Here is a 25847-nt window from a genome sequence, read left to right as displayed (position 1 = left end):
CCTCTGAGGAGGAAGGCGTGGCAGAGCCAACATGTGATGAACTGACTGCAGTTCCCATTCCCGGTCCCCCTGCACCCCTCCGGGAAGGAGGTAGAGGATTCAGGAGTGAAGCTGAGCTGGGGAAGAAGGGTGGGGTGGAGAGGCAGAGGTGTTTTAAGATTGGATTTTATTTCTCATAATCCTATGCTAATTTGATTGGTAATAGATTAAACTAATTTCCCCTAGTAGAGGCTGTTCTGCCTGTGGCAGTAATTGGTGAGTGATCTCTCACTGTCTTTATACCAACCAAGCCTTTTGTTGTATTCTCTCCCCTGTCCAGTTGAGGAGGAGAGTGACAGAGCGGCTTTGGTGGGCACCTGGACTCCAGCCAGGGTCAGCCCACCACAATAAACAGTTGTTTAAGTACCTCATTACCAATCTCATTCCCTGCTTCACAAATCACTTTAAGACATTTTTCATTCAGACTGCAACTTTTCAGTATGCACTGTAATATAAAAAACATGGTATTGAGTTTCAATCTTACCAAAGCTACTTAAAGCTGCAATTTTCTCAATACTAATGTTGATTTTCCATTTGCTTGACTAGATCAAAACATGGAAATAATAATGCTAATGATAATTTGGTAGAGAATTGGCGTGGAGGGACATTCTTAGCTGAATAAAAAGATGTATCTAATATAGTTTGCTTGATATAGAAAACTCTTGACCAAATAAGATCTTCCAGTTAAATTTCTTTTAGCCGTTCAGAATCTTTTTAGGCATATTTCAAAATGCCATTTCTATTTATATTCAGCTGTTATTATTTGAACGTCCACATAAATTTTGGACTTAAATTTCTTGGCAAAGCAAAGAAACCAAAGAAAGGTACAGCTTTTCATGATTATAATTTTTATTACAGTCATCTAAAAAATCCACATTACATTGGTCTTTTTGTTACAGATTGGGAACAGGAGACACATCTCTGTAATACTGTTTTCTCCAGTCATTTGTGCTAAGCTATAACGTGATAGACTTCAAGTACAAACAAGGTTGTATTGTATTTGGTATTTTACACAATGCAACTAGCTCAGCATCTGTGTAGCCAGTGATTAAATACATATTCAGTGGACCTGAAGTAGCATGGAATACATCATTTATGTTAAAAATTACTATCTAATAATAACTTACCACTGAGTTCTGCTAGAATTTTAGCTCATAATTCCTGTACTAAGATCCACCATAACAATTAATCTGTGCATTACTTAGAAATAATTAATCCTTCTCACTGGTTTCATTCGTTAGTATGAAATACTTCTCCAGGGACTTTGCACAGAGACTCTTTTCACCCTGAACATCTAATTATGTGATTAAGTTGCTATTTTGAAATTGTGTGAAAGTGTGTATTTTGAAATTATTATTGCCTTTCATGATAAGGATCTCTGACAACTTAAATGAGCATTCTGCCCATCACATCTCTTGACAAAATCTGCATGTGATACTCATTCTAGATAACGACTCAAAAAGAAAAAGGGCTTTTTTTATTTTTTAACTTTTGATTTTCAGCCTGTCCAGACTCAGATTGTTTTCCATTGTATCATGTTGGGATTCCAGTTTGATTGAGATTTATAATGCCATTATTAATGCTATAAAATAAAAATGAAGACTGAATTAGTACACTATGGGTAGAAGAGGGAAAGTATTCAAAACATTGAAACATTTTGGGAGGATGTCTGTATTGTGCACTGTTCTACCTTGTAGAGAGATGCCTAAAGAACCACAGATAGCTTGGGTAAGGGCAAGGTAGAGGAGATGAGGCCAGATTAAGTTGTTCTGTTGTAGCTTCTAGACTGCTGGTGTCCAGCATACCTCCTTTTCAACGTTATAATGCAGTGTATATTGTCAGAAGAATAATTTAAATAAATCTGTTACCTGTAATACTTTTCTTCCATCATTAACATTCCATTAAACAGGAATTGTTGGCTCACATTTCATCTAGAGCTGACCTAGCACGTGTGTTGAAGTCTTTCTTCCTTTTTTTATTACAGTCATCTAATTACTTGAAAAAGTACTGTGAAATGAAGGGAGTAACTCCAGGCAGTAACAGGATGACATTTCACAGCCTATCTTGTTACTGTCTTAAAGATGTTGATGAACAACAGAAACATGTACTTCAAAACAAAACAAGTTACTGGTACAGTCTGATGCATTTGCTGTCACATTTTGATATTATAAATAAAAATGCATTGTGTTATTAATATATGTACAGACTGATCAGATTTTCAGCCTGAAAGGAAGAATATAATATTGTTCAGCAAAGTTTTGCATTGATGGGGAATCAGATGGTCTTTTTCTTCAAGAAAACCTTAATACAAGACAGTTCAATGTAAAAGAGAGATAGATATTGATGCAGGTTTACTCATCTTTTATCAAGAACTCATATTCTGGGTAGATTTTATTAAACTTGTAATGATGGATAACACAAGGCTTTGTATAACCTGTCATCATATGCTTGCTGATGCTCCTGGAGCCAGTATTTTTATCAGATACTAGCAAGAAGACTTGTAACTGTAATTCAGGAAGAAATATGACTGTGCTTGTAAGACGAAAGGAGGCTTTATTACCATGTGTGACTGTGAAGTGCAGTTTGTATATTATGGTTTTGGTTGCAACTTTATGGCGTGACCCAGCTTCCATCGAAACCAGTAACAGGTTAGGATAGCCTTCATAGATGAGGAAAATTAAGTTAATATAGCTGAGTCAGTGTGCATCAGGGGAGTATCTGGCCCATTAAATTAGAAAGTTTGTGGGCTGTTGCCCTCTGCTAAACTGGAAGGGTTTAGGGCTTTTCTTTGAGGAATGTGCAGAATGGGGTCTTTTGGTTACAGTAATAAGGAGCTAACAGGCAAAGATCGTGCATCTTGCTGCTATCAGCCTGATACGATGGTTAATATAAAGTTTGCTTATCTTGGGCAAGCTTCAATAAAGAAGATGGTGAAAACTGAAATGGAAATTAAATGTGAGGGTAACGCAAAGTGCTATTGCCTGATCAAAATTTGATAACTGAATTTCTGAGCTACATGAATACACTTTTCTGCTCTTATTGATTCCTTCTTTTCTTCTTTGACTCAGTTGATTGGACCCAAAATGTTGCACTCTTGTTTACAGACAACCTTTCTTGTGGCTGCTTTGAAGTGTTTTATGAGCTCTTTACCTAGAAGATACATACTGTTGCTGCATGTAAAGAATGAGCTTAATTTTTATGTTGCTTCCTCCTAGCTGGTATGGTAGATTTCTACAGTATGAACCTTCTGCAATGTAGAATAACAAGCTCATTTTTCAGTTTTTAAATTAAGGGTTTCGGAGATACTTCTGATGCGTTCTTGCAGTATGTTGAGCATACTTGTCTTGGTCCAAAAAAATACCAATGCTATTAAGCTTCACTGAGATTCAGTCTCCTAAAAATAAGCAGTTATTTCAGTGGCTTGGAACTAAAGCACTATAATAATATTGGCGGAGCCATCCCTTCAAGACTAATTGGCTTTGGATTTGAGTATACAGTATGATACATTGGGTGGTTAAAGCACACTATGTGTGCCAGGAGTAACTGATTTTTCTCTCTCTTCTCTCTTCTTTTTACTATAAAAACAAGGCTCAGGTTGAAGCTAAGAAGGAACATGAAGGAGCAGTTCAGTTGCTAGAGGTAAGTACATACCCTTTGTGTTACCTTTTCTTGTGGAAGTTCCATTCTGAAGGTGATACAACTTTGCAGTATGATTACTTTTGAAAGTTTCAAGTAATATGTAGGCAAATAGGGTGGGGTTTTTTCTTCTTCTAATGTAATTGCATCCTTTAAAGATTGTAATTCAGTCAGCAGTGCATTAAGCTGGGCTGTTGGAAGTGATGTGTATACCTCAGTTTCTCTTTGTATAGAATGCAAATTTCGATACCATTTTTTGTAATCAGACACATAAAAAGGAAGTGGTTACATGAAATATTATAATTAAAGCTGGAAATATAACTGCAAATAGCAATCGATTACTGAAGGTTCCTAATTAAGTGCTGTCTAGTAAACAAAGCAATATACTAAAGAGCCAAAATTTTTAAACCTAATGAAAGAATTTGCATACTTCAAATAACCTTCAAAGGGTGTGATAGGGAGAACACTTCATTCTTTTTATTGGAAAACTAGATCTTTTCAAGGTAGTCTGAACTGGGCATTTGAAAATCAAGTGCACCAGAAGCATATTGAAATTTTAAGTTAGAAACAGAATAATTCTGTTTGGAAGTGAACTCTGGCTATCTGGTGCAACTTCCTGCTCAGAGAAGGGCCCTCTTCAAAATTACTGTAGTCTGCTCAAGGCTGTGCTCAGTCCATTTTAAATATCTCTAAGAATGGTGATATGACAGCCTCCATGGAGAGCCTCTTCTAGTCTTTGAGCACTTTCATTATGAAGAATATTGTTCTTGTATCCTGGATGCTACCCATGTCCATTGCCTATAATCCTGTTGCTGTTTATCACCAGCAGTGGCATTTCTCAATTATGCTGCAATATGTTTCTAGAATTTGCGAGTGACTACTTGGTTTAGTAAGTAAACACTTAAATAGATTAAGTTTTGAGAGATGATTCAAGTGATCTGCTTTACTAACTTCTAAAGCACCAAATAGCTGCACATAGTGACATCATCCATTAAAGCAACATCATCCATACAGATACATTAAAAAATTGATAGTAATTTTGTTAGCAATTGCTCATAGCAGTTATGACCTTGGCACACAGGGCGTTACCTGTAAATTCATTAGTAGTTGCGTTTATGGACTTTGCATCACATTTCAAGCTTTCCTTCAAGTCAGTAATAAAAAAAAAATTAAAAAATCCAGTAATTTAGTCTTCTGTGCATAAGGATACAGAATTGCATGTGTCTTGTCTAGGAGTGACATGAAGAATAGGAGCAAATTCTTACTCGCATTCAAAAACCATGAGCTTTGCTGTGAATTTTAGTTGGAATAAGGCAAGGTTTGCAAAACCTCTTTGTCTTAAGCTGGAGTGAAATTTTTAGAGATTTTAAATGGAGACTTATAATAATGGAACCTATATAATGGATAAATGCAGTTATGGTTAAATTACATATGAAAACAAAAAATCAAAGGAGAAATGAAATAAATTAATACACTTGAGTATCTGCCTGGTGTTGACAAAACCTTTTATTCCCTTTGCTGCCTGCTGTTTAGAAATGCAGGCTGACCCATAGTGTTGAGAAAGATAGGACAAATGACAACAACAGGCAGCAGAAATTAGAACCCCTGTAGGAAGGTTCCTAAAGCAAACAATTCCTCCTCAGTTTTTCAAAACTAGGCTCAACAGATTCTTGTGATCATATCATTTGATGTACTTGGGTGAGGTAAAGTGTCCGAAAATATATATGTACAAGTAAATAGCACGCTAATTGCATCCAAATTTCCTTTTCTTTTTTGTACTTTTTTTAATGCAAAATATTTTTTTGCTGATAACTACCAAACTAGTTTTTCTGCCTGAGGAAAAGAAAAGGCATTAAATCATTATTAAGTCTTAACATAATGTACATACCGTAAAGAATGTGTGATACCATTGATTGATTATAGTAAGTACATTGTCAATAGTTCATTTAGACTTCTGTTTCTGTTGTTATGTCTGTGTGCTTACTGGTCATGCATTGATGGAAGGTGTTTTTTCTAGTGCATTGATCATCTTTTAAAAAAATAATAAAAAGGTTTGTTTACTTTTATCTGTAAAAGTTAATATTCCCACAGAACATGTTTTACTCATAGGCTTTCATTATCACTGTATAAAATTTGTTTTGCCTTTAAGAATATAAGATTAAATTATTATTTAATGTCTAGTGTAAAGTATGTGATGCAGGAAAATATAAGTAGAAACAAAGCAGGCAAGCAATTATTTACCCCCTTCAAGCTGATCAAAATTCCTATTTAGCTGATTTGACTGTGACTCCCAATTTGCATAACCCCATCAAGGTTTCCTAAGCTTTTGCTTTTTATTGCCATAAACCCATTAATTTTCAGCATTTTATTTAATTTGCCTTTTGCAATATAAGATCAGCAGTGGTATTGATTTCTGAAATGTTCTATAGTGTGGTTTGTGTTAATGCATGTTTTTACATGTGTTAACTGTTCTAGTATATTTTGTTTGAAATGTAAAATAAGTGTTCAAAACTGTTTTTATTTCTTTGCTTATTTCACATATCTTTGTTTACTGTGTCTTGTTTGGAATTTATTGCTTTGCACTTCATCCAGAACACCTTGGACAGCATGCAGGTATTTTAGGGCATAAGTTCTCCTTTCCCTGTCCTGAATCCTGCACTTTTCCTTTTAAAAAGAGTACGATAGTCCTGCCTAACCTTGCATGGGATGTGTGCTAGAACCATTGTTATGCAAGCATGCCTGACATTTATTGGCCTAATACCAAATCACCACAATGAGACTTTTTTATATAAGAGATTAATCATCAAATATGGCATGATTTAATCGGAACTCAGTGTTTTTCAAAGTTAATTTCTTACAAGCATGCCCAGTAAGAATGGTTTAGTAGTTTATTCAACATAGTAGCTTTCTGACTTTGTGGATTTTTGTCTGAATTCAGATTGTTTCTTTGTTAATACAGAGGTAATTTTCTGTGGTATTTTCTCCTGAAATTGATTTATTGAGCCACCTACTGAAAGCCATTGCTGCTATGTAAACAGTTACACCATGAAATGATATCTGCATAGCAGAATATGTGAGCTAATTAGTAGTCTGAATTCAAGTCTGACCACGTGGAAAGTTGCTTATCTGTCTTGTGCGAGCAGTATATGTCTTGTAATGGATGAAGTCTGCTTCATTTTCCATTTAAGTTTTAAAAATAGCGCTATATATTGTATCAGAAACTTGGCAAGTCCTAAGCGAGATACATTCAGTATAGCCTGCGGTAGAGTGTCTTTTCATACAACCGCTGCTATAGGCAGGTATGGTCTTAGGGAGATCTGGTAGACTTGGTGCTTTTGTGTCATTGTTATTAGGGTAGGTTATATGGGCAGAACCATGATACAGAATAAAAATTCATTATTTCTGAGGGCGTAAGAGTGTGCCTTGCTCTGCAGTGATACACATGAATATGTACATTTTCTACAGTGAAGCAAGTCTGGCTGGCTAACAATGAACCAAGAACCCAAAGATGCGTGTAGGGATGCCTCCTGCGAGTACTATTGTGGATCGTACGGCAAATTTTTCTTCATATACTACCAGCTTTGTGCTCTCTTCTAACTCACAACCTTCATTGAAAAAAAAGTAGTAAAGTCATTTTTCTTCCAGGCTTCGTACTGGCAAGAGAGGACAAGTTGAAGATTTTAGATGCTCCAAAGAAAAGTCAAAGAAAGTATATTATGAAATGGAAATAAGTTTTAGATTAATAAATAATAATAATGCATTCATATTTTTTCCAAATTTTGAAAGACAGCCTTAGCATCTTGTTGGGGTCAGGATAGTGATGTTTTTATTTGTTATTTTATGCTGGAATTTCCATAACTGCATGTGGAAAGGTCAGTATGTATTCTTAGAGAGCTGAATAGCTCATCCTTAAACTTTCCTTTGGAAAGAGAGGATCTGAAAACCCAAACCAGTTTATTGCTTTATTTGTTTATCAATGTTCTTTTAAAATTGTATGTAGATGCCTTATTCATTCAGCAAATTAACAAATAGCAAAAGCTCACATTTCAGTTGCTCAAAACCACAATAAAAAGACGACAGACAAAAAGCAAAATTCAAAACATTTAATGTTTGTGTAAAACTCTCACAATGTCTCTGTGTCTTAATATTTTGTTCCATAATCAATCAGATAGATACCCTTGGGACTAATTTAGCAGAACGAAATTTATCTGTGTTTTATGAATACAAAGAAATTATATCCTCAAAATTCACTGTAGCTTTAAAAATGTATTTGTTACCAAAAAAAGGAACAAACAGGAGCACCTTGTGTAGTAGGAAATTAGGATTTGTGTGTTCTTCTGGGGACTGTGTTTTGTTTATCTGTAGCTGTGCCAAGATCTTGGTATAGGTGGTATGTAATATATGCCATCTTCTTGATATATAAGAAAAAGTGCACATATTACATGAACTGAGAACTTTTTTCTCTTTCAAGAAAAAGAAACCTTCAGTACAGTTGAATTAATCTAATTGATATCCAGACTTCCTTGGTTGTACAGTTGTTTAACTAGGCATATAGTATAAATGGGCTTTTAATGAAGGAAAGTGATGTTTGTTCATCATAAAGCCTTAGATTAGGATATAATGCATTAGCTTTTCATATAAGAAGGCTATTACTGCCACTGTTGAGCTACTTCTGTATGCAGCATTTGGGTCACAGCACACAGGCGCTCCCTAGATCTCAGATGGCACTCTCTGTGGCACATTTCTAGAGTACAGACCAACTGCTTGTCCCTATGTGAAAATCAGACCTCACAAATGAAATTCTCAGGTGATATGCTGATTCTCCAGTCTTTGCAACAGGTGTTTATATGCTCTTTCCTAACTCTTTGGGCATTCTAGATTTGTGATTTTTCTCTTCAGGAATATCTGGTAGTGTATGCAAACAGATGTGCAGGCTGTTTAGAAATACAGATTGAAATTTAAATGCATTATCTGAACAAGATTATTATATGCTTAATTTAGCTGGGACAATGAATGTGCAGATTTGGATGAAAGGATTTTTTCATACTTTAGTGTCTTCATGTGTTTTGAGTAAAAGTTGTAGAAGAAATAATCCTGGATTCCCATGCCTTTTGTCATTCCATTCAGCTAGGGAATATTTCCTTTCCACCACCTTTCACATTTTTTCACATCAGGAGTTCATGAACTGTATGTAGGCAGATTTCCCAAGTTAGCACAGAAGCTTATCTTTTAAGTTCTGTTTTGTTAAAGCCTGCTGCCTCAAAATTAAAACAAAGATGTTTGCCAACAATGACACTTCAGTACTTCTGGCAAGTTTACAAACAATCTCCTTTTGGCTGGTGTCTGGATTACGTCTGTGTGGTTTGGCATCCATAGTGAGGAGCATCATTTTTGAAAGGGAATTCAGCCAGTAGCTAGGCCCACATTCTGCATGAACCACTGTGGGTTTGGGTTTTTTTTGTTCTTGCTGGTTTTTAATACATAAGTGTTAATCTAGCAATTCAGGAGGCTTCAACTTAATAGCAGAGGATGGGCAAACCTCAGAAATATACCTGAGTTTTAGAAAAAGTTTGAAAAATGCACAAAAGTGACAGTCAGATGTGTGTAGAAGTCACAAAGCTGCAAGTGTTCTTGGCAGTGATTTTTACAGCATTGCTAAAAAATACAGTGAGGAATTTCCCCTTTGGAAATTGGACATGAAAGTAGTACTTATTTCAATATTACAGGGCTACTAAAAGGTTCATTCTAAATATGGATGAGAATTTAGGGGGAGAAAAATGTGATTGTGGGCCTGTTTATCCCAACTAGTTTGCCTATTCTGGCTTCCTGGTGCTTTAGAAAAATGTGATGCAGTCGCAGCTTGCTCTGATCTCACTCAAATGTCTGTGTTGTGTCTTGCTTGTTCAGGCCAAAGTCCGAGAGCTAGAGGAGAAATGCCGGACACAGAGTGAACAATTTAACCTCTTGTCTAGAGAACTGGAGAAGTTTAGACAGCAAGCAGGGAAGATTGATCTCCTGAGCAGTAACTCGGTGGCATCCTCAGATATCCCTGGTTCTCCTGGTAAATCTCTATCCCAGTTAATTAATGGAATAGCCACTTCCATAGGCATAGGTAAGGACCATCATTTTATTTGTAGGTATCTGTTCTGCCCTGCAGGTTTTAAGATGCAACTCAATGATGTAAATAGAGTTTAATTGTACAAATGGAGCATAGAATTTTCTCCTGTTCCTGTTTTGTGACTTGTTTAAATTTCAGAGTATCTTTTAAGCCTTCACTGAGGTTGTTTCAGTTTAATTCAGGCACTGCTGTAAGCAGAATTCTCTCTTAACTGTTGTTGGGTGTAGAGGTGAGCGTTCAAGTGATGTGTACCTTATGTAAACATCTACTTCTGTTGGAAGAAGAAAGACTGCATGTACAGGCTTTGTTGTAAAACCTTCACTGGTTCAGGGACAGGAATAAGATTTGCTATCTTGTCAAAGTAGCAGTTCAAGGGAAAAGAAAGCACAGATGCCCCACACTGAGCTGCCCTAGTTTCTCTACACTAAGAGAAACTTGTGAACAGAGCTGGGCAGAAGATGGGCAAACTGAATGAAATATTTTGATAAACATGGAAGTGTTTTTGTTAGTTACAGTTGTTAACAGAAAACATGCACTTTTCCATAAGAACTTGAAAGTAAAACAATAAAAAAAAAATATAAAATCAGTGGAAGCAAACACTGTCTACAAAAACACAAACTGTCACAAAGTGATTTTGATTGGAAAGGAGTTTCATGTGATATATTTTAACAGAACTGAACAGGGTTAATATCTGCAGTTGCTTACTAAACTGTGCAAAGGTGTGTTTTAACAGTATTTAAAATAGTATTTGAACATCTAACTGCCAGGTGTTTTAGAAACAGAAAAGTCATAACAAAAATATTGTTGATTTAAATTCTTTAAAAATGAAGAATGTAAAGTAAAAAGAAATTAATTAATTTATTTCTTTGTTGGTGTTCCTACACTTATGGTACCTAGTATCTTCAACAGTATGTGTTTTTCCAAGATCTATGTTGAACTTTCACCAGGTCATCTCCTGTTGCCAGAGGCAACTGCTCTTCCTACCTACACAACTTTGTTATTGATTCATTATTCATAAGAAAATTCCAAAGATTAAGGCAAGAGGTTACCTGAGGACACTTGAAAGTAACTTGCATGTAAATTGCATGTTCGATTGTGTATTATAACTATGTTGTTATCAAGGCTGAGGAGTGTGCTCACCAACTCAGTATCACCCACACTAGAATGACTTTACTTGTTCTGCAAAGGAACACTTGTAAGGTAATTTCCACTGCTTACAAATTCCCCCAAAGTTGTTTTAAAATAAATATGAAGGGGAACAGGAAAAATGAAGTAGTCTTGACTTTTTTTTTTTATTTCATCTTCCTAGGCTCCTAGAAAAATGCTGAGGCATAGGGCCTAGAAATCACAAACAATTTCTCTATCATTACAGATGAGCAGTTATCTTAAGTGAAGGGTGCTAAACTCAACGTGAGACTAAATCAAAAGGAACCATGGTGGCATCCTCCTTTCATTTCACTTCAGTAACTTTGTACTTTGTATACCTTGGGTTTTTGAACAGAAAATTAGAGCTGCTTCCATTCTTACCCACTGTGGTGTGTATTAGTTCATAGGCTTTTCTGGAGCTGAAAGTCTTACCTTAGTAGATAGTAAGGTGCACTAAATGAATTCAGAAGGCATTACCTGATAGCTGTAACAATTTCGAACAAATTTTGTTGGTATCAACAGGATTAGCTCCTCATGTCTCTAGGGGCAGGATCTTCAAAGCAACAATTAATTTTAAAGGAAAGGTAATTAGGTATTGAAATGTCCTTTAGGCAGCAAGTGAAGGTCTAGTCTGTGTCTGGGGAATTGATCTAAATAGGTCCCAGTCCTCAAATAAAAATCAGCTAAACCTTTTGAGGTACTCAGTCGAACTCTGCCAGCTAACTTACATTTATTCTTGAAATACTAATGGAAACAGCTTTTATAAAAACCTTCAAAACATAACAAACAAAATCTTCCAAGAAATCCTTGACTAAAATGGAAAACACAGCTAGGTCTGTACTGAAGTCATTTAAAAGCCTTGCTCGGTAGACCTTTTCGTGTAACTTAGTGATTTTTATGCAACTTAGAGTTCAGGTCCTGCAGCACTAGTGTATAAACATCAGAAATTCTTGCGCAATATTAATTCTCAGTGTGATTACACTGGTAAAAATAAAGTAATGTTTGAGCAAGTGGGCAGGATTTCCAATTAATGAAATGAACCATTTCACAATAACATTGGTAATGCTACAGCAAGTTTTTTCAGACCAGAAGTGTAATTATTTGAATTATGTGTGAGGAAGAAAGAACACAAGAGGAAACACAAGAACAGCTTTCAAAGCACAGCAATGCAAATGATGGAAATGAGATCAGTTTATGACCAGCTGCTTTGTCTTAATTGGTGATGTTTGAACATATCAGAAAATGAAATAAACTTAGCCAGAACAGATTAGAATGTAAAAAGTTAACACTAAACATATAATGATGTCACAATCGGATATAGAAACTTTAAGATTTATTATTTATTAGAGAAAAGGCTCATTTAAATGGCCTTTCTAGATAATGTAGGTAGTCCATAATGAATCAACAGTTCCAATAAATACAATTCTGTATTGTAGTCTAATTATACTACATTATGGCCAGCTTTAATTCTGCTGAGACATTTTAAGTTGTCTGGTGCTCTTCCTTGCCTCTTTCCTTGAAAAGGTGTGCTTCAGACTTCCTTAACAGATCTTTTGACAGTCATGGGGAACAAAAAAGACCATTTTGAGCATATATGGTTTTTACAGCACTTCACAGACGAAACCCCTGTGGCTTTATAAGATTCTTCTCTAGTATTTAAAGGAAAAAAAGAGACATTTCCAGAAGCTGCTGGGTGTTCTTTTGAACTGACCTCCTGTGTTTTTCATTTTTAACTCTTAGTTTTTCCAGAGTGCAAATGTAAAAGGAAAGGTGCACTTTTTATTCTTAGTTTCAAGTGAGTTAACAAGTTTTAAAACAGTCTTTATAGGTCTGATTCTTCCACATTCTGTTGTTCAAGTCCAGGGATATATCAGTAAAATTGCCTTGAATGAACAAGAGAACATAATTTGAAATTGTTTCTTATTTTAGAAGTAAGGTTAAGCCAGTTTTTAAATACAGCCATTTTTGCCTGTACTCATGTGTTCACAATCTGCAAAAATAGATATCCTCTATAGAAATGATCAGGAGATTATGGAGTTTCAGGAGGAATGTTCTATGTGCACAGTGAATCTCAATTTAACATTTTGCAGAGGCATTGCTTGATGATGCTGTGTTTACTGTTTTTTTTAATCCAGCTGTGGTTCTACATAGATAGAATCAGCATGAATTTACATATATTATTTAAGCATCTCATGACCTTTTAAAAAAGTCTCCTGTCCAGAATACACAGGAACTGACTGCTAACGTTATGGCTCACATAAAAATCTGTTCTTTCTAATTTATTTGAGATATTAGAACACCTTGAAAATGCAGTGATTTTTAAGCTGCTTTAAGAAATAGATCACATTGTGGTTCCAGATGGAAGCAGTCTCACAGCATGGGAAGGAGCCTTAGAGGATCAGCTTCTATTACTTCACACATTTTTTCATAGTCAAGAGTTGATGGCACCCAGTGCAGATTGTATTGAGCAGGGAAATGTTACATTGCACAAGTAGCTAAATGGATAGAGAAACGTAAACACTGAAGGCAGCACTATGTCTACTTAGGAAGACAGATCCATTTTACATATTTTTGGGGGCAAAAGCTGTATTTCCACATACATTGATGGTATGGGTAAAACTTACTCTTATGGGAAGTGAGGTGTCTCAATAAGTTGCATCTAGTTATTAGCACCACCTGGAACCATAGATGTATCCAGTTAGATGATGCGATTACAGCTACCACACAGTTTCCTCTCCTATGTTTTAAGGACTCAAGGGAAATTTTATGCACCTTGTTTTACAAGTGGGAAAAAATAACAGTTCAGTATCTTCCATCATCTTGATATTCTGGAGTTCTTGACAGTGTTGTGTTCCTATCCTGGTTATCATCCTGTATGTATGCAAAGCAAGAGCTATATTGACCAAGAATCTTTCTCCACATTTTGTATGTAGTGCAACTAATTTAGTGACAAAGCCTGAAAAATCCAAGAGGCGTAAGACCAAACAGCACTTCCCTTTGAATGAATAATCACAGCTGGACCAATTATTTATAGGCTTGGCGCTGACAGACTGATATGGCAGGCATATTAACAACAAACAGAAGGAGCTAAATTGATTAAAGGTTTCTGAATGGGGATGACTTTTCTGTTACATATATGTAAGAAAGGTTCCAAGAATAAAAAGTGTGCCCTTTTTCAGCCTGGGGATTTCTGTAAGTGGGGCTGGTTTTAATTAATCTTTCGTATGATGTCTTGTATATTTCCCTGCTGTCAATGTGCTTAAGCTGTCCTGCTGTAAATTACAGTGATGCAAAGAAAATTAATCATATTGGACTAAGGAGCACACCAGAAAAACCCTCTGATGATATGTTGTAGAGCTTATTCTCCTCTGCAATATGAATAAAGAAGTTCCACTAATAATTCCTAGTGATGTGTGTCTGGGAAGCTGTAATCCAGTAGCAAAGGATTGCTGTCCAGACTTCTGGCAGAACTAGAGAGGAAATACTGAACCTACACATATCCAGAGTCTGAAAAATTAGAGTGTAGGCTTATTATGTTAATGAGAGAGGGAGAAAGGAGAAGGCACTCTGCATGTATGATTCTGTCAGCAACACCCTAGACTCTGCTTTGCTATAACTTCTGTGGATGCTGCAAGTATAATTAGGCTTAGTTTACAAGTCCCTGCTTGTTTTCATGTGGTTTGGGGACTAAACTAACAGTAAAAGGGAAAAAATCTAAAAGGTTTTTTATATTACACTTTTTTTAGTCTGTCTTGCAACCTTGATGAAATTGTTCTCTTTATTTGTCTCCCCTCACCATTAGTCCCAGTTTTCACTTGGGTCAATAGGAGGTAAGAGTGTTCAGCCTCTTGTAAGGCTGCTTCTTTAGGTCCTTTAAATGTGCAGTATAAACTGTCTTTTCCTTTTTATTTTTAAGTGCTTCAAAAAAGCACAATAAAAATATTAAAAAAGCATTTTTGGAGATTCTTCTTTTTCATAGCATATGTCTTCTGTTTTTCAGAAACTGGAAAGATGGCACTGTGATCAAATAATAAGTTTTAGTACTGGGTTAATGAGGAGCTTTTAAGAAATATGAAGCAATTGCTCTTGGAACTTACTACCCTGCAAAAAGCCAAGCCACTTCATTTAAAAATTAATATCCTGCCAACTAGATTATTAGCAATTCAGTCACTTTCTTAGAAGATAAATGCATGACTTGATTCTACTTTCCAGTATATGACCAAGTCCCTGGAAAAAATAGAAGGGTTCCATCAGCAGCATTTTAGCACTGGGTGTGTTAAACCGCCTGTCAGATAATTTCTCCAAAGACATCAAGGAGGTCAGAAGAAAAGCAGAGGTTTTTTTCATTAGGGAAAACTTTTTTTTTTGTTTTTAATTAAAATGCCTTCACTTTCTACACTGTGTTCCGTTACATATTGTTGACTTACGTAATTTACTGAAAGGCTGGGAACTAGTAGGCTTAGCTACTTTTATGCTCTGCAGTCTCCCTACCTTAGTCTTTTTCTAGAATGATTTCTAAAAGGAGGATAAAATAACTCACTGCTGCTTATTAGTTGTTAGTGTTTCTGCTTGAGAACAATTACTTATTCTCATATGTGTTTTGTTCACTGACAGGTCATGAAAGTCCTTCTGGAAGTCGTTGTGTGATTTCAGAGTTTATACGACCCCTTCAAATATCTGGAGACAAACCAGAACAATTGTCTGTCAAACCTACATTCCTGTCAAAGTCAAGATCTGGTACCCCAAGATGCAGATTTGATTCAGACGTGAGTCTTTTTAAATTTCTTACTGAAAATATATATTATGGGGCCAAGACTTCTCTTATCCAGAGGACTGATGCAGGTTGATCCACCTGCTTTCAGAAAGTCCAGACATGAACATTTTCATTTTCTGAGACAACTTGGGAACATGACCAGTGGGAATTTAACTGATACTTTCAAAGCAGTCTGGGCTGATATCCTAGTTACACAGTAAAAAAAAATGGGTGTGCGAGAACCCCACGCTTCTGTGAAAACCTTAGCCTTCAGTGATGCATTCAGAGTGTTGTACTGCTTTTGTGCATAAAAGGTGTAAGTCAGCATTTCTGTGGCTGTTTTGGTGTGTGTCTGTTATGTGGTTTTATTATTATTTTATCTATCAAAAGGTGTGATTTGATACAGCCTGGGAAAATGGAAGAGAAATTCCATGCAGTGCCCTGTCCAGGCAGTTATGCTCTGACAGGGAAGGAACTTATGCTGTAGGCCTTGGCCTTTGCCTGGTTTTCATGGTGTGTGAAACTTCTCACTGCAGCTCAGCTTGTACCACCTGCTAACGGCAGTTTCCTGCACACTCTCCTGAACTGATATGGAGCCTGTAACCTGGAAGTGAAAGCTGCAGGATGTTGGCACTGAACTCTTCCACCATTCAGCTTCACAGCTTGTGTTTAATTGCACTTTGGAAAGGTTCAGTTCCTCCTTTCTTAGAAAGGTTTTCTGGTTTTCAGTAGAATTGTAGTAGAAAGCAGATGGGAAGTTCAGAAGAGCTTTACAAAAGTCACATAGCAAGTTGGTTGTTGATATTTAGGACAAATGTTAAATAAAAGGAGGAATAGGACACATTTTGAAAACTTCATAGAGGGTATTATTTTTTATTAAATACTGCAAGCCTGTTTTATATATGCATCAGGAAATGATCTTCAGATTTTACACCTCACCTTACAGTCCTGAATCCCATTCTTAATTTTTAGAGAAGTAAATAAATTGTAATTGTGTGCATATTTTCAATTTTACATCTATTGCTACAGAACCTGTGAAAGTTGATAGAATCAAAATGTTTTTAAATGTATCACTAGCCTGAGTATGATGTAGGATATTCAGCAAAATATTAGATTTCTGTATAGTAGGAATTCCGTTGGCATATCTAATGATTATCCAAAAATAAATATATATTTATATATAAATGCATATTTATGTAGCAGCATTACTGCAAAGTGGGAACATTCACTGCTTTTTGAAGAGGTCACAGAAAAAGCATCCCAAAGTAGTCAAACCAGAAAAAGTAGCTTAGCAGCGAGACTTAGGGAAGCAGAACTAACAGCAAGGAACAGAAGAAGAGCATGTCAGAATTAATTCCCTTTTTCTATTATTTTTTAGTTACCTCTCACTGAGAATGCCAAGCCCTCTTTTGCAGAATTGTTCGTTGAGTGCCTTCTAGAGTGTAATTACGTGATACATGCATTTATGTAAGCTCACAGGAATTAAGTTCCATTGTTTTTTAGAGGTATCCAGACCCAGGGGGAAAGTGTATGAATAAAATCTAAAACCAGAGCATAATGCTGTGAAATCTGAAATAAGATTAAAAAAAAAAATGCTGCAAAAATGTATCTGCAACTTCCCTGATTGTTACTAGTAACAGAATCTTCTAGGATAAGCATTATTGGCGTAGTTATGAGCTTTGTGACATGCCCATAAAAAGGCATCAGGTTGACAACACTTGAAAATTTGCCTGCATCTCCAAATACTACACTGGGGAGAATACCTGTTAGCTGACTATTACCATCCTCCTCGCTGGAAGTGGAGTGTCAGCGGAGTAGTGTGTGTTGTACTAACCCACCTCCTTGGAGTCAATTCAGAGGAAAAGTGACTTGACTCAGTATTTTTCTGGTCCACTTTTATTCCATACTTGGAACCAAGCAGGGACCAGTTTAGGCCTGAAAGTTGCGGCTCAATATTCACTCTTTCCAGATTGTAAAATTTTGGTCAATTTTTGGACAACTTATCTTACTTGATTCCACTGTTAAACCTAGTATTTCTACCTTAATTAAAGTTCTCTCAAGCTCAGCTAAAAAGTTCTTCATTTTTCCTAAAAGGGTTCACAACATACTGTAAAATAAGCAGAGGAAAGAAGTGTGTCTCTCACTTTAAGATCTCTACTGGGCTTGAAGCATAACAGAAAGAATTACTATTTTACCAGTGAGATACCTAGTGCAGAGCTACAATCGGTGGAGCCTCTGTTGATTCAGCATCACAATTTAACTCCATGTTTTGTAGACCACATTTGTAATGGGATAAATATGTAACTTTGCAGAACTGAGTTAGATATGATGGTAAACTCAGAGGAAATAATATATTGTTTCTTTCAGTTAGTGGAAAGGATAGAATTCAAGAAGTGCTGCTGCTGTGGATTGGATTGACAAGGGAGTATGTTTTATGTGACACTCATTGTTTCCAAGTGTTTGGAAGTGGACATTCGCACCAGCTCAAAACTCAGCATTTGTCTTAAGTACTTAGTCGCTGGTATCAGGTTTATACTATTGTTTTCTGATTTAAAAAATCAAGGTATTCCTCTAGGTTGTCTGTGTGATCATACAGCTGTACTATGCCCAGAAGCACTAGGCATACCACTTACACTAGGTCATCTTGGAGTAACTGAGTTTACTATGCTTTAATGAAGACTTTACTGAAAGCTTAGTCAGGAGGGAGAGGTGGTCAGTGAGACTGGTATGCTTAAGTCATGACTATTTCTTTAGTCAGCAGCATGAAAGGGATTGGTGTGGTCAATACCACCTGTCCTTCAGCCATCTCCACTGCCCAGATGACCAAGTACTTTGTCAATTTTGCAAGCTTTTGAGGAAGACCAACATCCAGTCTCGGACAGGTGATCTAAATCTCTAGCAAGCTGTCAAGGAATTAGCTCAGCTTCTTTGTCCTGTTAGACTCTGAATTGCAGTTCCTTTTTAGCCTAAGCTCTTCTTAGTAAAATTAACCAGTTCTGTTCCATGTGAAAATCTAATAATAAAAAAAAAAAAGTTGTGTGTACACTGTCTGATTTATATCACCTGTCAGGAGAACAGTGTATACATACTTTTGAAATCACATTGTCTTTTTTTTTTTTTTTTTCCTTTCTCTACAGATGGATAATGATCAGAATTCCAATACCTCAAAGCAGAGATATTCTGGGAAGGTCCATCTTTGCATTGCACGTTATAGGTAAAACCCCAGCTCATTACGTGTATAATATGTATTTGTAATATTCAACATTTAGTTTTGCTTCACTTTTATTCGTGCACTGAATTACTACCTGGAACCAATGTTATAGAAAGCAGACCTCTTTCCTGTTTGCACTGGCTGCAAAATAGTGCCATTTCCATGTGCTGTAATTGTCGAAGAAAGTTTAAGCTGTTTTACCAACCACTGTACTGCTAGCCTTCAATGTCTAAATGAGATGAGAATGTGCAGTCCTTTACTACTACTTTATAGAGAATGTCTCAACCTGTTGTTATAAAGTCCTTTTTCATCAATGCAAGAAAGAGTTAAAAGTTCCTCACATCTTTGCTTTGCACACTAAAATTTCAGATACAGAGTACTGTCATGATAAAAATCTCTGCAACAAACAATTTCTTTCAGGATGGATATGGATTTCAATACTTTATAAGAAGGTTTTGTCTATGAGTAGCTTGTTTTAGCTGTAACTCCTTTCTTTTGTCTTTAACTTGTCTCTGTTGAAGTTACTAAACTTGTCATAAAGAACTGCCATATAAAACAAACAGAATATGGGGACTAGAAAAGACCCCCACAGCTGAGTTTGATTTAATTCACTTTAAAAAATAAGGAAGATTTTGCCCAGTATTTTCAAAGAGACCCAAGTGAACAATGTGTAAGTAAATTCTACAGAAAAGGATGTGGTTTTAAGTGAATAGGTTGCATTTCATGGCAGCCTCTTGGTGATAGTTACAGTTCACAACAAGGTGACCTAGACTCAAATCAGAATACATGTTTCAGAAGGGAAGTAGAAAGATTGAACTGAGGAATTACCTTCCTGTGCAGCCTTAGAACTGTGCACCTTTTTCTGATTAGTACTCAGTTGTGTGGGGGTTGTAAGTGAACAAACGTGTTTTCCATCCATACTCCACTTGCAGTTACAACCCTTTTGATGGCCCAAATGAAAATCCAGAGGCAGAGCTACCCCTCACGGCAGGGAAGTACCTTTATGTGTATGGAGATATGGATGAAGATGGCTTTTATGAAGGTATTTATTTTTTTTAACCTGTGAATTCATGCTAATTGATGCAGATTCAAATCAGTTCATCTGTCAAACATGCTCCCAATTCTTTCCTTCATCTATCACCAAATAATTTTCTAAAATTACCCCTGTCATCATGTTAATTAACAGAGTTTCTGCACCAGCAAAGCTGCTCCTTACAGGCAAAGCTAATTGTGAGATATTTTATATTGTCAGCTTTTCCCACTGGCAAGATTTAAGTTGACAAGAAAGCTTACTGGCAGTTCTGATTTTTTCCTTACTGAGCCTTTACATTCTCAAACTGTGAATGGTTTTTGTGTAGTTTTCACTTATATCTTCTTCCTTATCTTGTCCACTTGCAAGGCATTGACATGCAAAAGGAATTTTAATTGCATTGTTCTTTCTCACCAGGGGAACTTCTAGATGGACAAAGAGGACTAGTCCCTTCAAATTTTGTGGATTTTGTTCAAGACAATGAGACCCGGTTATCAAGCACATTAAGCAGTGAACAAGATCAGAATTTTATCAACCATTCAGGTCCTACTTTGGAAGGAGATCTCTTGGAGATAAGTCCACCAAGTCATGTAGACTCTAGTGTAATCAGCAATGGTGCAGGGACTCTGGATGTGAACATTGATGAAATTGGAGAAGACATTGTGCCTTATCCTAGAAAAATCACCCTTATTAAACAACTAGCCAAAAGTGTCATTGTGGGCTGGGAGCCACCAGTAGTGCCACCCGGATGGGGAACCATTAGCAGCTACAATGTTCTGGTTGACAAAGAAGTACGGATGAACATAGCCTTGGGAAGCAGAACAAAAGCTCTTATAGAAAAGCTTAACATTTCTACTTGTACATACCGAATATCAATTCAGAGCATTACAAACAAGGGTAACTCAGATGAACTGCAGTGCACTTTGTTAGTTGGGAAGGACGTCGTAGTAGCCCCTTCTAATCTTAAAGTGGACAATATAACCCAGATTTCTGCTGAGCTGTCCTGGCTCCCTACAAATAGTAATTACAGTCATGTGATCTTTCTTAATGAAGAAGAATTTGACATTGTCAAGGCTGCTAGCTACAAGTACCAATTTTTTAATTTGAAGCCCAATATGGCCTACAAGGTGAAGGTCATGGCCAAGCCCCATCAGATGCCCTGGCAGCTTCCCTTGGAACAACGAGAAAAAAAGGAAGCCTTTGTGGAATTTTCTACATTGCCAGCAGGTTTGATATTTTTCTCCCTACCCCAAAACTCTCCAGTTAAGTTTCTCTGAAAATACTAGATAAATTAATCTAACCTTTAGGTTGATGCTGAAATCCCTGTCACTTTCATGAGCAGACTGAGGGTTGTTAGATTGCTTTATGGTATTTAAAATTAATTCCTGTCCTACATTATTCTCCTCTTTGTTCCTCAGTAAGGACTGAAGTATTTTGGGGAGATAAACTAGGGAAATCCATGCTTATCGTCATCACAGATGACACACTAAATGTTTTATCAGATTAGTCTCCATTTGTATTAAATTTGTCGAGTTAGAGTTTTTCTGGTAGTAATTTATTTTTGTTGCTGTGAACAACACTGGGGAAAAAAGTTACTACTTTGGACATGTTATTTGTATGTTACTTGTCAAGGATGATCCAGCCCTTTTCTGTAATGGAAAACAACACAGACATCTTAGAGGATCATGCAGTCATTTAGGGAATGTAAACACATTTTGGTTGCGAAGTTGTAATCACATTGTAAAATGTACATTTGTAAAGATAACAAATTGGTTGTGTTTTGGCAAGTCTTGAGTTTTTTTCCCACCTTGCTTTTACATTAGGAATATTGGTAAGCTATCAGTCATTTCCCAGTATTTAAGAACAGTGAAATGCTGAAAACTAGAGCAGAAATAATGTAGTGCATTTAAAGGATAATTTCATAATTTTGGGGGGGGGGGGGGGGGGAAGTGGCACTACCTGAAAAATTTGAACATCCCTCCTTATAGATCCGTCTAACCAAGGTCATCTAGTCAAGGACAAGTAGAAGATTCCTTTTATATTCAGAGTTTCAGAGCACCAAATGCCTCTGAAGCCGGGACAGTCAAGTACACGTGACTCCTGGCAAGTGAAATTTCAATAGCATGTACTGTGCTATGGCTTAATTGACTTCCTGCTGGGATCTGATTCTGGCAAAGGGGCAGGAAATAGTTCTGGTCTCTTCCTTGGTTTGCATGACATACATGTAAGGAGACATTCAGGACAGTAATGCTGCTTGAGTAGAGAGGGGGTTAAGCCTGTATGTCTACAGGTTTTGATGCTGTAGATTTATAGTTTCAGTAAAAATGCCCTCAGCTCACGCATTTACTTGTTTGTCTTAAATTATTTCAGTGAGATAAGTAGTAGTGCTATTATAGCATCTGCTAGGAGTGGGGAGCATTTTAAACTTTGTGTATGTTCTGTGGGAGTCAGACTGCCTAGAATGTGGCTTGAACTTACTCAGATACGTTGACTGTTATTTGGGAAAGCTCTTTCAAGTGAGGATTTTTCAAGCTGAACACTTAACATGCTGTATCTCCCCCTAGTTGCTGAAGTATGCTAAAGCAATAAATGGGCTGTCCTCTATTGAGGAGCTAAAATGCAGCAAAGCCTCTGCTTTTAGATCCAGAGATCCCAGAATCTTCCCTGGCACTACATTTCAAAGAGAGCATTTTTACGAAAGTATGTCAACTTTCCAGTGTTATATAGAAAAATAAAATAGCAACTGTTGAAGTGATTAGAAGCTGATGCTTCTGTTTCAAAAGTCATTGGAAACAAAGGGAAAAGGATGCCCATGAAGTCAAGAGTCAAGAATGGGAGTTACCGCCATAGTGTGGCATGTTTTTGTCTTGCAAATATTGCTGGCTTTAAGAAATCACGTCTCTTCTTCCAAACTACAGTTAAAAGAATAATAATACAGAAAGTGTCTTTAATGTGACTAATAGTGTTTTTTTTCTCTCAGACTAGATTATTTTCCCTCCTTAAATGCCTTTAGTTGATATACATTGTAAGGGACATGTTTCAAAGGTTATTTTAGAGTATGCTGAGAGAACAATGGAGATATTCTGTATGAAGTGAATCTGTTGTTACAATGTTTCTCTAGAAGATGCATGCGGGTGAGTGATGTCCCATAAAGCTTTAGTTGTGAATGTCAGGTTTAGCAGACAGTGCAGCATGAACTGCAGCATAACTGGTCACAGGCAGCTGCTAAAGTTTGTACTGACATTTTTCTAAGGGCTTCAGAAATTTTTACAAATTAATACATAGGCTTGCTTTACTTGAAGCTGAGAAGCCCTGCTCTTTCCTAGTTTATTCAGTGATATCCTTATGGAAAAGGATACCTCTGACCACTTACAGCAAAAAGGGAGTGGGGACCAGTGACTATTTAAAATTGTCACACTGTATCAGTCTCAGGAGTTTGTTAGGAATACATTAAGCAAAAATTAACATGAGATAACGGCTCTCCTTTCAAAGGTAGAGAGAGCAGCTGCATAAAAGGTACAAGACAATTAGAGGTTGTGTTTTCATTTTTCTCTTTGCATAGATATATCATGTTTTACACGATTTATACTTTAAAACCCATTGCTTCCTATCAGACCAAAGCTGTGACAGCTCTTTAGTTGCTGAGCCGTTGAACTCCTCTTCTTGGTGCATCAAAGCATTAGAATTGCTTAAGTTAAAGCAGAAGTCATTCTCTTCTGGGTGCTCTGGTCTAAAAATAGACAGAAGTATTGACAGGGCGGGGACCAATGGGACTGTTACGGGTTTTGAGCTAATTTATGTAATAAATTCATGAAGACCAAACTGTAACAGAATTCTGAAACAAACATTTATGTTTGTAACAAGACCATCAAAAGCTATGAGGAGTCATTTCCCATTGAATGATGGGGAGAAATAGAAACCATACTAAGCATTGCACATTACAGTTTATTAAAGCTCTCTCTGCTACAGCCTGTGAGGGTTGAGATAGAGTCCATGGGGGTTGTTTGGTTTTGGGAGAATGGAAGGAAGGTGACTTCAAACTGCAGGAGCAGATTAGTAATATTGTCATTGCCAAGATACTGGACTAGGTCAGATGCATTCTTTCTTGTAAACTGAGGAGCTTTGCTGGATTGGGAGTGCTAGCTGTCAATAAAATAGGATGGTCAGGGAAGTTGAAATTTAATCCTAAATCAAAATCTGCATCTTGGCCAAGAATAGTATTAGTCAGTTTGCATACTTTGGCCTTGTAAGTTAGAAATACATTTTAGATGCAAGAGATGGTATTGGCAAAAATTTTATGTTGTGCCTCTACTGTCCTGAACATGACCATAATTTTATTTCCATGCTCACTAGAGGATGAAATTCAGTGACAGCAAACTACTGAAATGCACTGACAATTTGCCAGAAGCTGAGGCTTCTGTGATATTTACACTTGTATCATGATCTATTTTGTAGCAACGTGTGCACAGAGTTGAAATATTTCTGTACCTTTTTTGGTAGATGAACAGAAATAAGTTGTGCTTAGGTCACTGGCAAAAGCAAACTCACATCCACCAAGGTTTGTATTTTCCTGGCCATTACTCAGAGATGGCTACAGCTGAATCCTGCTTCTGAAATGTTTTAGCATGAAACACTTCTGAGGGTTTGACTGTTTAAATCAACACAACAGGATGCCTGAAATACTCATGATCTAATAATGTCTATGATATTTTTACTTTGACTTTCTGTCCAAAGAAGAGCTATTTATAGTAGGGTAATAATGTCATTTAATTAAGCATGTATTTGGTGTGCTATTACACTGACATACTGTAAATGCCTTAAAAGGTTAGTTGGCAAATTTTTTTCTTTAGTGCAAAGAAAAGACCAGTTGTCTTTTAAACCAGTGTGCTACTGTTTGAAAAGGTTAAGGTTTCACCTTGCAGTCCACATTGCACCTTAGTGTCAGTGTGCTTCTGGCCCATAAATCATGACTTGGACCCACTGATCATCCAGAGAGACAAAATTTGAAAGTGATTTCTGAGTATGTAGTGTACATTCGGTGCAGAGATACATACCAAAACGTCACTTGCTGTCAGCTGCAGCAGTTTTACACTAACAGTGCCACTCCTAGGCCTTTTTCTCCCTGCATTTTTCTGTTAACATCTTCTGCATTCAGAGTAAGTAGAGTTATGCAGTCTGGAGGGATAAAAATAGGTCCAGAGCAAGTTGCAAGTATAGACCATCTTGCAAAGAAATATGGCTTAGATAATGGCTGTAAGCTGAGGGTCAGTTCTTGGTGCTGTGACCTGCTGAGCCTGTGCTTCTGTTTTTACTTAATAACTGCAATAAGGATTTTTTGTCTTTAAAAAGAAAAGAAAAAAGAAAAAACACACACCAAAGTGCTTTGAGATCTGTAGTTTCCAACTTGCAGGTATATCAGTTGATGTACACACTTCTGATCTGAGGCTCAACAGTGACCAGTCTTGTCTTTCTTAGGTCCTCCAGCTCCACCTCAAGATGTTACTGTACGGGCTGGGTCTACCCCAGCAACCATACAGGTGTCCTGGAAACCACCAACTCTGACAGCAACAGGGACCTCCCATGGCGCCAATGTCACAGGCTATGGTGTTTATGTGAAAGGTCAACGGGTGAGTTCTCCTCCAGCGTTAATGTAACCATCTAAATTAGGTGAATTTCAACAGACAGGTAAAGGCAACAATAAACATTTCACAGCACTTGAATGTGTGCAAGGTTTTCTCAGTTTTCAGTAGAATCTGCTCTTTTGTTTGTTTATAAGGTGTTCTTGAGCTACCTTTCTATAAGCACTTAAGCTTTTGGACAAATGGAATGATAAGGATGAAAGACAACTGGTGCTAATTGGTGTGGAACCCTAATGTGGGCTCTTGCAGCCCACTGTGTTGACAATAATTCACTC

General features: G+C 36.8%; 1 protein-coding gene across 3 annotated transcripts in view; it reads left to right on the top strand.

Moving 5' to 3' along the window:
- Nucleotides 1–25847, top strand: part of RIMBP2 (RIMS binding protein 2) — a 155913-nt gene that overhangs the window by 101598 nt on the left and 28468 nt on the right. For 2 of the 3 annotated variants that reach the window (XM_040601843.1, XM_040601834.1), the window contains exons 8-15: nt 3628–3678; nt 6268–6288; nt 9583–9787; nt 15554–15705; nt 18830–18906; nt 19836–19945; nt 20351–21160; nt 25409–25560. In XM_040601843.1, coding sequence (XP_040457777.1) covers nt 3628–3678; nt 6268–6288; nt 9583–9787; nt 15554–15705; nt 18830–18906; nt 19836–19945; nt 20351–21160; nt 25409–25560 — 1578 coding nt within the window. The remainder of the gene's footprint in view (nt 1–3627; nt 3679–6267; nt 6289–9582; nt 9788–15553; nt 15706–18829; nt 18907–19835; nt 19946–20350; nt 21161–25408; nt 25561–25847) is intronic. The other variant, XM_040601852.1, reaches the window with a different exon arrangement.

This window comes from Falco naumanni, chromosome 1 (genome assembly GCF_017639655.2).
Source record: "Falco naumanni isolate bFalNau1 chromosome 1, bFalNau1.pat, whole genome shotgun sequence".
In the NCBI taxonomy this organism is placed as follows: Eukaryota; Metazoa; Chordata; class Aves; order Falconiformes; family Falconidae; genus Falco; species Falco naumanni.
This window is presented reverse-complemented; position numbering and strand designations above follow the sequence as displayed.